This window comes from Podarcis filfolensis (assembly GCF_964270895.1).
Source record: "Podarcis filfolensis genome assembly, chromosome: 3".
In the NCBI taxonomy this organism is placed as follows: domain Eukaryota; kingdom Metazoa; phylum Chordata; class Lepidosauria; order Squamata; family Lacertidae; genus Podarcis; species Podarcis filfolensis.
The window spans coordinates 12,749,670-12,766,503 of NC_139606.1; the positions used below are offsets into that span (position 1 = coordinate 12,749,670).

At 42.8% G+C, this 16,834-nt stretch overlaps 1 protein-coding gene and 1 long non-coding RNA gene across 4 annotated transcripts in view; one reads left to right on the top strand and one right to left on the bottom strand.

The window, feature by feature from the left end:
- Positions 1 to 16,834, top strand: part of PLCB1 (phospholipase C beta 1) — a 466,407-nt gene that overhangs the window by 253,923 nt on the left and 195,650 nt on the right. For all 3 annotated transcript variants that reach the window (XM_083606830.1, XM_083606829.1, XM_083606831.1), the window contains one exon: positions 10,922 to 11,062. In XM_083606830.1, coding sequence (XP_083462956.1) covers positions 10,922 to 11,062 — 141 coding nt within the window. The remainder of the gene's footprint in view (positions 1 to 10,921; positions 11,063 to 16,834) is intronic.
- LOC310759588 overlaps positions 1 to 16,834 on the bottom strand; it is a 283,329-nt gene that overhangs the window by 110,551 nt on the left and 155,944 nt on the right. The window lies entirely within an intron of this gene.

Here is a 16,834-nt window from a genome sequence, read left to right on the forward strand (position 1 = left end):
AATATGTCTAACCCTTTTTTTCCTTTCCATTTTTATTTGCATTTCTGCTACATTTCAACAGAAGAAAAAAAAAATGAAAGTAATAAAAAAATAGGAAAAAAGAGTTACATATTACATATTCTATTATATTCAAAAATACAATCACAGACAGACTTCCCTTCCTCTCCTTCCTTGGTTCCTTTTATATTCCAGTTCATTTTGCATCATCTTAGTTTCCCCAGTCTTTCTCTACTTCTCCCTTTAATTTTAGTTCTAACTTATGCTGCTGAAAATACTAACATCCTGCTAGGTTAATTGTCTGTTCATAGTAATTTTTCATATAATCTATAAATAATATCCAGTCCTCTTTTATCGTCTTGAGTACAGTACAGTAAGATCTACTACAAATGTTAACAGTGGTTTTATCTAGCCATGGGGTAGCTCAGTTGGTTAGAGCACAGTGCTGATAACCCCAAGGTTGCAGGTTTGATCCCCCAGCTGGACAGCTGCATATTCCTACATTGCAGGAGGTTGGACTTGATGATCCTCAGAGTACCTTCCAGCTCTATGAATCTTCTGTGATAAAATTTGTGGGCCATTCTTTATAGCTCCAGTAATGCTCATCTGATTGTCAGGTTCCCAGCCTTCCCGTAACTTGGCAAAATCCTTAGTGCTAGCTTACCACAGTAATTAATCTTTCAGTCTAAATCTTTAAAAATATTAATTTGGGAATGGAAGTGTTCGAGCTTTGTCTCTGGACTTCAAGTTAATTTAATTAGCTGGACTGTATGCAAGAAGTGTTGGCAGCTGTAAATAAGTACTGTAAATATTTAAGCCACTGAACTTCAATATTTATTATAGTGCATGAAACCAGCCAAGTAATGCCTCTGAATGCATTCAGTTTTCCACAATCGGCAAGTTAGGCTGAGTGAGCATAGATAAAAGGGTCTTAATATACTTTGTAGATTATGAGGATGTTAATTTTAGGGTGCAGGTAGTCCAAGTGTAGGGACGCGGGTGGCGCTGTGGGTTAAACCACAGAGCCTAGGACTTGCTGATCAGAAGGTTGGCTGTTCGAATCCCCGCGACGGGGTGAGCTCCCATTGCTCAGTCCCTGCTCCTGTCAACCTGGCAGTTCGAAAGCACATCAAAGTGCAAGTAGATAAATAGGTACCACTCCAGCGGGAAGGTAAACGGCGTTTCTGTGTGCTCTGGTTTCTGTCACGTCACGGTGTTCCATTGCATCAGAAGCAGTTTAGTCCTGCTGGCCACATGACAGAGAAAGGTGTCTATGGACAAACCCCATCTCCCTCAGCCTGAAAGCGAGATGAGTGCCACAACTCCATAGTCATCTTTGACTGGACTTTAACAATCCTGGGGTCCTTTACCTTTTACCTTTACCTACCTTTTGTGTACAAATAAATGTGTGTTGATGTGTGTAGATAAATAGGTACCACTCCGGCGGGAAGGTAAACGGCGTTTCCGTGCGCTGCTCTGGTTCGCCAGAAGCGGCTTAGTCATGCTGGCCACATGACCCAGAAGCTGTACGCTGGCTCCCTCGGCCAATAAAGCGAGATGAGCGCTGCAACCCCAGAGTCGGTCACGACTGGACCTAATGGTCAGGGGTCCCTTTACCTTTACTAGTCCAAGTGTGGTCAAAGTGGTTTGAATTCACCACTCTGAAAATAAATGTCTCTGAGTTTGTTTATATCTATTGGACTTCTACAAATGGCCTGCTGGTGAAGGAATGAAGGAAAAGTAGGACAATTGATATGATTGGCTAGTCGACATCTTTAATTTGATGTGTTTGATTATTTGCAATTGAAGATGTACCGTAAGTCTGATCCTAACTGCTCTGCAGATTTCATTGGTGTCAACCGTGGACTTTCTGGGCACCGATGCAAGATAAATATCTAACTTTACACTGGTAGATGGAAATAAACAAAATGAAAACATTTTTAATTAACTGACCAACAATCTGATAAGTGCGAGGAACATCTTGGAAAGTGACTTCAAACCGCTATGACAACATTTTAGATTATCTGCCCTTAATTGCTTCCCAAATTGTGTCAGAAATACTAAACAGGCTGCTTTTGTGGTGGTGGCAGAGTTTGAAAGGGGATTAGGGAAAGTTAGGTGGTTTTGGATGATTAGCATCAGTTGGTAATAACATTGTGGTCCCTCAGGCCCTATTATAATGTCAACCATTCTTAAAAGATAACCATCTTACTACAGTGTGTAGAACTTCAACCAGATCCTGCTTAATTGTTCAACTGTCAGACCTTTTTCACTGGGGAAAGCTGGCTCATAACTTGCAAATTCAAAAATGTTGTAGGTTTCTCATGCCTTAAACATGGCTGCTTCAACTCATATTTTTTTTTTTTAATGTTTCAGACTTGATCCCATTGGTTGTGCTATCACATACCTTTTGTTTGAGATTAAATGAAACAGCCTAGTGTTTAAGGTGGCATCTACACACACATATACCGGTATGTAAAAAAATCTAAAATGCTTTTTTTAAAGCATTTCTTAAAAATACATTGAATTTTCCATAAGGCTCACCATCTAGTGTGAGACTGTATATTGCACTTAAAACACACTTTAAATGTTTTATTTGCAGCTATATAGCTGAGTCCTAAGTGGGAAAATTCCCTGTTAAATTAAAGGGACACCAACTGGTGCCATTGAGCAAGCCCGTCCATTGTCTTCATGCGCCCTAGAGCTTCCTCTCCATATTTCCTTTTAATATTTCACCTGAAAGTTGCTGCAAGTTTGCTTTCCAAGATAGTAATGTATGAAGACGTGGGCATCCCGACCAGTTATTTGGAAGCAGGGCTGTGAGAAACCTCCTGAGAAATTTCACCAGACTTACTCAAACTTTCTTGGCTTTCCTCAATGACATGAACCACTATGATGAAATGGTTAGAGTGCTGTATTTGGCCTAGGGCAAGGGTTTCCTACAGTGGGTCTCCAACTGTTTTTGGACTATAATTCCCACTCCCCACTCTCTTCAGCCCCTACCAACATGGCCAGTGGCATGGGATGGTGGGAGTTGTAGACCATGGCATGTGGAGGGCTGCTGGTTTCCCATCCCTAGACTAAATGCTGAGTTAAAAATTTCCTTTGCCATGAAGCTCTTTGGATAACCTTGGCTCCATATCACCTGCTATGTACGCTAGTTGTGAAGATAAAGTTAGGTATCCCACATGTCTGATTGCTCCTCAAGAACAATCTTGACATCTGCTTTAAATTTTCAGTGGAAGCCCTAGTTCGAAGCAGTGGCGTAGCGTGGGGGTGCAGGGGGGGCTGGCCGCACCGGGCGCAACATCTGGGGGTTAGGGTTAGGGGGCGCAAATCCACGGGTTAGGGGGCGCAAATCCATGGGTTAGGGGGCGCAAATTACATGTCTTGCCCCAGGTGCTGACAACCCACGCTATGCCACTGGTTCGAAGTGTATAAATGTCATTTATGTTCAGAAGTAGTTAGGTAAAATGCTGCAATGGTAGGATCCTGCTGAAATATCATATTGAAGCCTGAGTTAAACTGTAGTGAAAACAGAAAACAGAAAGCATCTTTTAAACAACAACAACAAAAACAGCACTGAATAAATATTTAACATTTAGGTTAGACTACTGCAACACATATGTGTTATTGCTTCTGAAGACAGTCTGGAAACTTCAGATGGTGCAGAATTCAGCAGCCAAGTTGTTCACTGGGACAAGACAGTTTGGAACATGTAACATCAATCCTGACCTGACTGCACTGGCTGCCAATTAGTTTCCGAGCCAGGGACCTAGGTCTCGGAAAGTTGGTTCTACCACATGACCCTGCCTTGAACATTATATTATAACTTAAGAAGAGTACTTCTGGGTCAGACTTAATGCCTACTTAATTCAGGATCCTGTTTGCATGCTAGCTCTCTTCTTAAAAATAGCATCATAACTAATGACCATTACATTTGTCAGGAGAGGCCTTCCTCTCAGCCCCCTCACCTTCTGATGCCATGTGAGGGCAACCAGGGAGTGGTCTTCACTGGCTGTAGCATCCTGCATTCAAATTTTCTTCCCTAGGGATCTTTTCCCTAGCACTAGACTTATAGTGCAATTATTGAAATACTTCATTGTCACTTGTATAACTTGTATACAGTGAGATTACACGAGCACCCCCCACTCAGCTCTCTTAGTCTTAATTCCACTCGTTTACTGACGCACACCCACCAAACCTGAAAGTCAGTTGCCCTGTTGCTACCTTTTCATTCAGCAGCCTAAGAACCCATGGATAGAAGCTGTTCTTTACCCTGTTGGTGCGACTAATCATGCTTCTATATCTTCTGCCTGAGGGCAGGAGATCAAGAAAGTGCCGGCCAGGGTGTGAATCATCCCTGAGAATTTTCCTCACTCTTCTGAGGCAACGTTCTTCCACGATGTCATCCAGGGATTCACTGGACAGCCCATAATTATTCAACACATATCGGCTATAAAAACTCTTTTGAGTTCGGTGGGACTTCATCCCAATTACGTCTGCAACTGGTGCACTTTTGCAGCATAAATGTCTTGGCTTTGTAATCCGAGATAAAGACTTTATATTTGTCCAGGCTTTTCAGCATGTTACAGCCACTGTTTTTATTTCTAATGGATTGTTTTGTTGTTCTGTTGGATTCCATTGCTCTGTCACACTTTGTTGCTCTCAGCAGTACTTTTTAAAAAAACATTATGCGTTGTACTTGTTTTCCCTTAGGAAGAACAGCTTATAAATATGACGGAGATTCAGATTTATTTATACAATCATAGACCCACCGTAAAATATGACTGGAGTAACAAATCTCAAGTATTATGGAATGAACCATAAAGCATAGAGCATGAAATATAAGACAAACAGGACAGCCAAAGCTTTATATCCACCCAAAACTTACTCTTAGGCTCGAATACATCTGAAAATAAATACAGATTTGATCATCATGCAAACTTTTTAAATATAAAAGATACACAAGGGAAACTCCATTCAAGATATTCAGAGCTTCTACATTCTGTCAGTTTTGAGTAAGTGATTTTCATCTCTCCTGCAAGCAAATGCTGCAGACCTTAATTCAGATTGTTGGCTGCATGAGATAATCATTTAGTTCAAAATACCTGTGGTTTCTGCCTTGGTCTGTCTCCACAAGTGTGCCTTTTTGTGCAGCGACACCAGTAGGGAAGGAATCGCAGTACAATTTTGTCAGCTGGAGTGATAATGCATTCAATGAGTCAGTCATCCACTTGAAATATGACAGCTGCATGCTACATAAAAAGTGGGACTACCCAGGTTATAGTCTTCCAGCACCGCATGGTGCCAGCCCCATGTGGTCTTTGTGGTAAAGTTTGAGGAGATAGTTCAGCAGCACTGCAAAATAGTCTGAATAATCACTGGGGGCATGAACTAGCATGACTTCTTGAAACCTACTGAAACAACCAAGTGGTTCAGTGTACTAAGGGTACACTGTCAGTTTTGTGTGTGTTGCCTTTTCTTTCATGATTTGCATTGCCAGCCAAATTCTGCTAAAAGAATTTGTTTTTTACTTTCCACCTCAAAAAAACGTTTGCAGAGACTCCTAGGGTTTTCTTTTAATGGATAAATTATACTAATTGCCCTATCTTGAGAAGTGCACAAGAATTATTATCCTACTGGGTAAAGAGGATAAATTTGAACAAAATGATCCACCATGTACAATTTGTTTGTTTGTTTGCTTCAACCCTCGCTATAATGTTCCAATATGACTGTGACTCCCAAGGAGTTTTAGCCATGCTCTCAGAATAAAGGGGCAGCAGTAACAAAGTCTCCCATGCTATGCTGAACAGAGCAGAGAAATATCTTCCTCAATTAGCGCAAAACTGTTACAGTTGCCATGTGCCTTTGGATTGCCTAGTACAGCTACTATGGGCATGTTCACTGGTGATCAAGGTTCAACATCTATCCTCAGTTATTTTATGCTAACTTTTCAATGTGGAAATGTAAGATATACAGTAGATGTACATAGATGAGGCATAAAGGTAAAGGGACCCCTGACCATTAGGTCCAGTCGTGGCTGACTCTGGGGTTGCGGCGCTCATCTCGCTTTATTGGCCGAGGGAGCCGGCGTACAGCTTCCAGGTCATGTGGCCAGCATGACTAAGCTGCTTCTGGCGAACCAGAGCAGTGCATGGAAATGCCGTTAACCTTCCCGCCAGAGCGGTACTTATTTATCTACTTGCACTTTGATGTGCTTTCGAACTGCTAGGTTGGCAGGAGCAGGGACCGAGCAACGGGAGCTCACCCCGTTGTGGGGATTCGAACCACCGACCTTCTGATCGGCAAGTCCTAGGCTCTGTGGTTTAGATGAGGCATACCCAGTCGTTTTTCCAGGTCCTGGAGCAATAAGCCTTTTGAGGACCCACCTGCATTCCAGCGTGATGCAGTCTGAGATACAGGCTTACCGCGCCAATAACAACTTGACTTTAGTCTCAAGTCAGTTTCGTTTGCTACTTCTTCCCATTGCAGATAGTGTTATGATTTTTGAAACCTTTGTGCAGCTGTTCATTGCATTTCAGTTGTCTGCATCGCTCAGGGAGAGGCATCCCCCCAGAAGCAAATGCAGATATGTTCACAACAATGCATGTACTTTTTTAAGATATACAATTTCCTAGTGTGAGCAGTGGTGCATTTTGGTATGTTAACTCTGGACTTAATGGGGAATGGTGAGCGGTTGTTTAGATACTAATGTGTTTCGGAAAATGATGAGCCATCCCTGATACATTTGGAGTTCCTCCTGCTCATTCTGCTGAGTGGACCTGGACTTGGGTGGGATTCAAATAATGTGTCTTGTCAGTAGAGACCTGGCCTGTAGCTCAGTTGGTAGAGCACAAGGCTCTTAATCTCAGGGTTGTAGGTTCGCATCCCAAGTTGGGCAAAAGATTCCTGTATTTCAGGTGGTTGAACGAGATTACCCTTGTGGTCCCTTTCAGCTCCATAACTCTGTGCTCTGTGGGAGGTAAAGGTAAAGGAGCCCTGGATGGTTAAGTCCAGTCAAAGGCAACTATGGGCTTGCGGCGCTCATCTCGCTTTCAGGCCAAGGGAGCCGGCGTTTGTCCACAGACAGTTATGTGGCCAGCATGATTAATCTGCTTCTGGCACAACGGAACCCTGTGACAGAAAGGAGAGAGCACGGAAATGCTATTTACCTTCCCGCTTCAGCAGTACCTATTTATCTACTTGCACTGGTGTGCTTTTAAACTGCTAGGTTGGCAGGAGCTGGGACAGAGCAATGGGAGCTCACGCCATCACAGGGATTCAAGCTGCCGACCTGATCAGCAAGCTCAAGAGGCTCAGTGGTTTAGACAACAGTGCCCCCCCCATCCTGTGGGAGGACTTCCACATGCACAATGGGGCTTTCTCTCCTTCCCACCCTCACAATTGGCTCAGAGTAGGGTGGGGTGTCAGGAGAACCCCTGGAACAACGGGGGTGTGTTTAAAGGCGGGGGATCATCTCATTCAGCAAACCAAAATGCTTGCACTGATGGAATGATCAGAAGAGTGCGATATTGAATTCATCCCATTATTTTCTCTTGGATTTGTTTGTGATTTCTGATTTGGAAGGCATTAAAACAAGCAGTGGCCAAGTGAGTCTTGGATCATAAGATGCAAGCAAGCAAACAAACAAAAACCTAAAGCAATGGAGAGGAAAATAAAGGAAGTTGGAGTTTTCAGAAGTATGTGCTTATTCTTCTCTTCTCACCCTCTTTTTGTGAAGCCAGTTCTGAGGGTTAATAGCAGGTTAATAGAAAAGGGTAGCGCACTGCATTTGAGAGAACTCTTCGCCTGGCCTGCTGACAACAAATGCATGTAAAAATAAATCATTGCTTGAGCTTTTAATAAACTATACTATTTGTTTTGTTTTCTGTTCTGTAGAAACAAGGCAATTTAGTTAGAACAAGACTGACTTGGCCACCAGTCAAGACATTACAGGGCTTCAGAAAGTCATGTGGGATGTGTAAGAGAAGTTCAGTGTCGCTATGAAACCAGATTTGTAAACCATGATTAGGCTCTTGGGGTCCCCTGAGAATTGTGGCTCTCAATAATAATAATAATAATAATAATAATAATAATAATAATAATAATAAATTTATTTATACCCCGCCCTCCCTGGCCAGAGCTGGGCTCAGGGCGGCTAACACCAGTAAAATTACAGTAAAAATATAATAGGGGGAAAAAACAATTTAAAATACAGGTTAAAATACAATTTTAAATGCAGCCTCATTTTAAAAGTAGCCCATAGATCAAAACCATAAGGGGAGGGAAACATAAGGGTCAGACTGAGTCCAAACCAAAGGCCAGTCAGTGAAAGAGTCAGTGAAGGAACAGTATTGTCCTTCCATTGCTGGATACAGGTTGCTTAATATGAACTTACGAACCAGGTGGACTGAAGATCTACGTAAGGGGGGAAAGTTAGGATTCCGTACTACTATAGCTACATTTGTGAATTGAGGCCCCACCCCTACTTGGAGATAAAATAAGACACATGGACACAAGTATTTAGGTTAATTGGCTAAAAAAGGCCACAAATTTATTGGTTACAGATTGTGAGTGGTATTGGCTGAGGCATTGGATCGAACAGAGTATACATGACTCCTGCCCTCTCTTCCGGGAGTCACGCGAGGGTTAACAACCTGTAGGGGGAGCTTGTTGATGCAAATCAACTGGAAGCTTTCCCCTAGAGTCACTGGGGTCGTGCCATGGCCCTAGCCACCACCTGGGCATCGGACAGGAACCACGACCGCTGGATTCCTTTAACGGAATACCCTTCAAGGGGAGGGGTAGGTGATAGCCACAACCTCCCCTCCAACACACAACACATTTTCCAATGCCTAACTGCCAAACCTTACAAAGTTGTGATGATTTGCTATGAGGTAGGGGTGAGCTCCCGTTGCTCAGTCCCTGCTCCTGCCAACCTAGCAGTTCGAAAGCACATCAAAGTGCAAGTAGATAAGTAGGTACCACTCTGACGGGAAGGTAAATGGTGTTTCTGTGTGCTGCTCTGGTTCGCCAGAAGTGGCTTAGTCATGTTGGCCACATGAGCTGGAAGCTGTACACTGGCTCCCTCGGCCAATAAAGTGAGATGAGCTGGCGGAAATGACTGGCAGAATCCGAGACCAGGGAGAAGAGTCGGTAGAAGAAGATTGGAAGAAATTTAAAGACTATTTACAGAAACACTGCAAAATTAAGGAATGTTAGAGGGATGGTGGAATGAAGTTATGTGGTTTTAGCAATAATGTCATAAAGGGGTATGTAAAAATGGATTGATAACAGGTGAAAATGTAAAGTTATAATATATTAAGATAAAATATTAAGATAAAAGTAAAAAGGGTAAGAACTTGCTGAAACAACTATTGAACTAGAATACAAAAAAGGGAGGTATGAGGAGGTCAAGGAAATAAGCAAATGAAAGATAAGACATGGAAAGACTGATTTGTTTTTAATTGTTTTTTATTGTTCTGTATTTTGTATTTTTTGTTTATTTTTCTTTTTCTATTTTGTAATCTTTTTGAAACTTTAATAAAGATTATTCAAAAAATAAAAAATAAAATAAAGTGAGATGAGCGCCACAACCCCAGAGTCGGCCACGACTGGACCTAATGGTCAGGGGTCCCTTTACCTTTACCTAGGCAAAAAAACCAAGTGGCTGGTGCCAATCTGCCAAGTGGAAAACATTCCCACCAGGCCCCTTGGACAACCAAGGCAACCAATCAAAGTCCATAGCAAGGTCAGGAGCAAAACTTAGAGGGAGGGAGGGAGGGTGATCTGAGGAACAAGAAGGAGGAGCTGGTGAGCCCGTGGCCATTTTAAATGGCAAAACCACGCCTCCCTCAGCCGGATTGGCCGGCTGGGGGGGCGTGACGTGGGCACATGCTCAATGGCGCAGTGGTCTTGGTTACGCCCCCCCCCCCCGCGAACGTGGGAAGCTGTTCTCACTCACAACACCTCCCCTCTGTTAAGAGGAGAGCCCTTGTAGAATTCAGTGCTGCTTTGACTCTTCCCACACACATTGATTCTTAGCACATTTCAAACAGCAATACTACGTCTATTTTTATGTACCGTATTTTTCGCTCTATAAGATGCACCAGACCACAAGACACACCTAGATTTTGGAGGAGGAAAACAAGAAAAAAAATATTCTGAATCTCAGAAGCCAGAACAAGAGGGATTGCTGCGCAGTGAAAGCAGCAATCTCTCTTGCTGTTCTGACTTCTGTGATAGCTGTGCGGCCTGCATTCGTTTCATAAGATGCACACACATTTCCCTTTACTTTTTAGGAGGGAAAAAGTGAGTCTTTTAGAGCAAAAAATACGGTAATCTATTTATGCTGTGATCACTATTTTATTTTTAAAAAACAACAACTCCGAAGAACAATTCATTGGTGATTGAGTTACATGTGAAAGGATATAAGAATTAAGTGGTTGTTGAAAGTTAGCCAAGAATGCCCACCCAGAGCACTCCATTCTCGGTTGGCAATCTCCCCCCCCCTCCCGTGAGGATCTTCTTTAAGTAATGGTTGTCCCAGGGTGCTGAATGTGTAGAAAAAATTATTGTAATGTTGCACGTAAACCATTTCAGCATTAAAGTAACCATTACTGGCTTCTTATTTTACATGATGCCCTGGGCCTCTTTCTAATCAGTGTAATCGTAAATTACACCGCAAACCATGCAAGTTATTTAGAACATGGTAGAGGAAACAGTCCCCAATCATTATCCAGCTCGTGGGATGGATTTAAATAGATAAGAGAGGATATATTAATTGCATTTTATCCCTATAGGTGCCCACGTGTGTCCTATCCGTAGCAGCAAAATTGGAGTATTGAACTATTCTTTCTTTTTTGTCATTATCAAAGTACGGGGCAGACACTTTAATGACTTTCAATGCACTTACTTACAGGATCCCAAACTACGTGAACATCTGGATGCAGGAAACATAGGAGGACGACTGGAAGGCCGAATGCTCACAATCGTGTATGGCCCTGACCTGGTCAATATTTCATACTTGAACTTAGTAGCAGCTCAGGATGACATCGCAAAGGTATGACCATGCAAATGATGCAATGCCATAACTGGGAAAAGGAAATCGGGCTGCTAGTAGGGAATTTTAGGAACATGTATAAGATGGATCAGTATTATTTCAGAGAAACAGTGTCATGTACAATACTCTTCCTACTGGCATTGGCAGTTCCCTTTCTGAACATGTTGTATAAAGCATTTTCTTGTCCTCCAAACATTTTTAAGCGATTCATAAAGCTTCTAATACAGTGGCATCTTGGTTCTCGAACGTAATCCATTCCGGACAACCATTTGACTTCCGAAACGTTAGAAAACCGAGGTGCAAAGGGCTGGCTGCAAGTTCAATTGAGAAAATGAAAAAAAAAACACGCAGTGGAAGCCGTTCAACTTCTGAGGCGCATTCGAAAACGGAAGCATTTACTTCCGGGTTTTTGGCGTTAGGAAACTGAAATGTTTGGCTTCCAAGACGCTCGAAAACCGAGGTACCACTGTAAATCTTAGTTCGCCATCCATTTTATTATGGGCAAGTTGTAATTCTGAGGAAGTGTCTTAAGGCAAGCTGTCAAGTATGTTTCGGAAATAAGAAATGGCCATGCTGTTTTAAACCTGTATAGGACAACTTGAACATTTGGTCTTGATCTAGAACTACAAACAAAGGCATCAGGATGGATCTTGTGCCCAGGGGTATTGCTAGGACCTTAAAAGAAATGGATCAGAATGCCCCACCTGTTTCCTGAACCCTGCCACTACATGCACTGTATTCAAAGAGAGTTAGTTGTATTTAACTTGTGTTGAAAGCTTTAACCGAAGGTGGACTATCTGGTCTCACAGATGTTAATAGGACTTGGGGGCTTTTTAGGTTAGGGGACAAAGGTGAGTTGGGGGGGAATGATAGAGATGGATAAAATAATGCACGGTGTGACAAGGAAGAGGTTTACCTGCCACTCTCATAGCACTAAAACCTGGGCTCAGCCATTGAAGCTGCATGGTGGGTAAGACCAGGAAGCACATTTCCACACACAGCACATTTTTGTAGAAATAAATTGTATTTAATACATGCAAAATGATTAACAAATAGATTAGTTCAGGAGTTGTGGTGTGGTTCTACCACCAAACAAACTTAATTCATACTTAGTTCACCTAGTAGTTATGGGAACTACTTTCAACTGTAGTTCAGAGATTTTGGAACTAGTTCAGTGAGCTTTATTCCAAGCACTGCCTGATATTGAGAAATCTAAGGCACCTTGAATTCTGACAGATAATTCTGTGAAATTGTGGACAATGTGGTAGTTAACCCCCTTAGAATGGCTAAAATTTATAATACCAACAAATATAACTGTCAGAAATGTGGCGACGTTAGAGTGGATTTCAATCACTGTGGGTGGAATTGCCCTGAAGCAACAGCAGTATATCTATCCATCTATCGGCAAGAAATCATATCTTATAAGAATCTTTTTGAAATACCTTGTTCAGCTAGACCCAAAAATATTTCTCTTAACATATCTGAAAGGCAGGGAGAAACTGTTATATAATATGATTCTAGCAGCAAGAATTGTATATGCAAAATAACAAACCAAAGTATAAACTAAACTTTTTAAAAAATAGAATAAAAAAACCATGAATATAATTCAAACCTTTTCTCATACTAATTCTAATGATAATTGGAATTAAAACAGTATATTTATACAGTGGTACCTTGATTTTCAGGGACGCGGGTGGCGCTGTGGGTTAAACAACAGAGCCTAGGACTTTCCGATCAGAAGGTTGGTGGTTTGAATCCCCGCAATGGGGTGAGCTCCCATTGCTCGGTCCCTGCTCCTGCCAACCTCGCAGTTCGAAAGCATGTCAGAGTTCAAGTAGATAAATAGGTACCACTTCGGCGGGAAGGTAAACGGCGTTTCCGTGCATTGCTCTGCTTCGCCAGAAGCGGCTTAGTCCTGCTGGCCACATGACCCGGAAGCTGTACACCGGCTCCCTCGGCCAGTAAAGGGAGATGAGCGCCGCAACTCCAGAGTCGGCCACGACTGGACCTAATGGTCAGGGGTTCCTTTACCTTTACGTGGTTTTCGAGTGTCTCGGAAGCCAAATGTTTCAGAACCCGAACACCAAAAACCCGGAAGTAATTGCTTCCGTTTTCGAATGTGCCTCGGAAGTTGAACTGCTTCCGCTGCGGTTTTTTCTCCATTGACTTTGCCAACCATCCTTTCCGCCTCGGTTGTCGAACGTTTCAGAAGTCAAATGGTCTTCCAGAACGGATTATGTTTGACAACCAAGGTACCACTGTATAAGCTTTCATTTCTATTTCTTTTTCTTCTCTCTGTTTTATGATGGTTGTTATTGTTTATTTATTAAATTTGTATGCTGCCCTTCATCCATAGATCTCAATATAGGTAAAGGTAAAGGGACCCCTGACCATTAGGTCCAGTCGTGGCCGACTCTGGGGTTATGGCGCTCATCTCGCTTTACTGGCCGAGGGAGCCAGCGTACAGCTTCCGGGTCATGTGGCCAGCAGGACTAAGCCGCTTCTGGCAAACCAGAGCAGCACACAGAAACGCTGTTTACCTTCCCGCCGGAGCGGTACCTATTTATCTGCTTGCACTTTGACGTGCTTTTGAACTGCTAGGTTGGCAGGAGCAGGGACCGAGCAACAGGAGCTCACCCCGTCGTGGGGATTCGAACCGCCGACCTTCTGATCAGCAAGTCCTAGTCTCTGTGGTTTAATCCACAGCGACACCCGCGTCCCTTCTAGATCTCAATATGGTTCACAGCATAAAAATACAGAAACACAAAATACATAATTCTTTTAATTGGCTCATCTTGATTGTTATGTGTTCAGTAAATGACTGCTTAAACTGCTCATTTGTTTATTGTTTGCTGTTATTGTGTCTTTATTGATAGCCTTTACTTTGGCCTTTGGCCTTGTATAAATAAATGTATATATATTCACATGCTTCACCCAAGACAATAGGCCACTCCTAGTTTCCCTCAACATTTTCTTTGCTGTAGCAGCCTGATCTACCGTAATTAATTGGGAGGGGGTGAAGCACCATTTAATAATACTGAATAATAGTAAAAAAAAGAGACAACCCTTGCTAATAACTAACTCATTCTTCTGCATTCAGCTCCATCATATTTTCAGGCATAGTCACATGAATTTAGGTGAATAAATAGGGCCCCCCAAAGCGGTTGTGTACAGGGCTGCAGGGACATAAATCTGCCACCGCGAGACTGTTCTCTGACGCAGTGTGGGAGGAGGAGGTAAATATGGAAAGATTTTGCCTGCTTAGCTGTTGCTGCACTTTCTGAGTGATTTCTAGCTGTAGATAAAGAAACAGATGTAAAATCAGCTGTGTAACAAATTGAGGTGTTTCTCTCCCACGGTGAGCAAGAAGCTTGCCCTCTGTGCATGTTTTACAATGGTGGTTATCTCCTCCTCCCAGCCTTCCCCTTGGAAACTTATATATGTGAGGATTCATAAGTGAATTTTGTTTCTTTGCTGTTAGCTAGGTGCCCTGCAATTGGCCCATTCGCTTTGCTAAAAGCTTCCACTCATAAATCAGGCATTTTTGTAAAGCGATGATATCCCTGATGGTAATTGTTTATTGCAGGCTCTTGTTGATTTTAAGCTGTTTGTAGTGAGCAACTACAGGTTATTTGCAGCATGGCAAATAATGAGGTTTGCACAGACAGAACTGTTTGAAAAGCACTTTGAGGAAAAACTTCAAACTATTATTTCCTTGCGGTTTGCTTCTGGAGTTCAGGCTGTTAATAATTTACTTCAGAGCACAATCCATTCCCGAGCCTTTCACTGGTCATTTTATTGAGAGTTCTCTGCTCACTTTCTAGGCTTAAGTTAAAATTAATGAGTTGGTGAGCCTTGAAGCTATGGCCTTTTATTGCACAGCACAAAAAGTTAGAGAATTAAGATAATGCACTTTTGCTTCTTAGAAAGGAATTTTAACAGAACGTTTAGGCGGATGGAGGGTTTTTGCCATTTGTAAAAGTCGCCTATCTGCTGTTTCAAGATTGGCCTAGGATTGCATTATCCTAACTTGGTAATTAGAAAATAACAGGTAGGACTTGCTGCAACAAAATATTGCCGTTGCGTGTCGAGGTCCCCAGGGCCACCCCAATAACTCACACATCACACAGAATTTTTGTTTAAGATTTTTGGCATAATTTTGGCCAAACAACTTTATTGAAATACAAATTTGTGAGTGGTTGCTTAGGCATTGGTTGCGACTATCTGCCCCCACCATGGGGGACAGACTGACATTCCACTCGATGCGAAAGTCAGAATAGCGGAATACACTTGGGGGTAACGTGGAGCAGGGAACCTGCCCTCACCCCAAATGCAACCAGGAGCTCATTGCTATGGCCCGAGCCCCCTTGACAGAGTGGACAAGCAATAGTTAGCCCCCAATTCCTTTAACGGAATCCCTTGCAGCAGCAGCATTAGAGGGGCAGGCACTCAACCTACCAAGGGCAGGCACTCAACCACTTCCCCTCAACCAACCAAACCATAAACCAATGCCTAACCGCAACCTTACAAGTTGTGATAATTTGCAACGCAGTAGGCAAAAACCAAATGGCCCCAGCCAATCAGCCAAATGGACAAAATTCCTACCAGGCCCCTGCCCCAAGAGCAGACAACCCCATGACAGGCATAGCAAGGTCAAAGCGAACAACCCTAATTCTAGGGAGGGGGAGGATGGGCAATCTGATACACGGTCTAAAAGAGGAAGCCCTAGCCTCGTGCAAGGAGTTTTAGCATTTCTGGCTGTCAATCAACAAATGGCAACATTAACTTCTTCCCAACAACAAGGGAAGCCCCAATCGCATCAGTGGCCAATGAACAATTAGCCCGCCCCCAACTTTGGAGTGTCCTGGCGGCCCCCACCGCAACACGTGCTCTCCATGAAGGAGAACACGCTTTGTATCCCTAGTGTGGTTTAATTATCTGAGCCAGTGGATAAAGAGGTTGAGTTGGTGCAAAGGCCGAGATGGACTGAACAGACCTTAAAAATAACAGATGTGCCTTTGACTCAAGAATAAAAATTTGGAACTGAAACTATTTCAGTGCTAATTTTTTATTAGAACCCCTCTGGAACACAGTGGCCTGAAACACCAACTTCTGAACTAACTGAAACAGCCAAATTCACAAGTTATGTTGGACGATAAATCAGGTCTTTAATAAATAATATTACAGGGAAAGTGTCCAAAACACCAATTTATGAGTTTGTCAAACCAACCAATTTCACAAGTCAAACTGGACTAGATGGGATTGATAATAGTAAGCAAAAAGCATCCACAGAAACACATTGCAATTTCTGTTCTGGACTACTAACAGTACTCTCAAAAAACTGCCCTGTGCACCAATCTCCAAATTAGCAAAACCAACCAAATTCACAAGAAACTCAAAAACTAGCAGGGATTGGTTTGGCGAGCCACAAGAGGTCCACAGAAACCACACCTCAATGCTGTTCTGAGCCATAAACAGATTTTCCAGGGTGGGGGGAACCACAGCCTTCGAACAGAGATGGATTTGTTGTTGTTGTTGTTGTTGTTGTTTAGTCGTTTAGTCGTGTCCAACTCTTCGTGACCTCATGGACCAGAGCACGCCAGGCACTCCTGTCTTCCACTGCCTCCCGCAGTTTGGTCAAACTCATGCTGATAGCTTCAAGAACACTGCCATCTCGTCCTCTGTCGTCCCCTTCTCCTTGTGCCCTCAATCTTTCCCAACATCAGGGTCTTTTCCAGGGAGTCTTCTCTTCTCATGAGGTGGCCAAAGTAT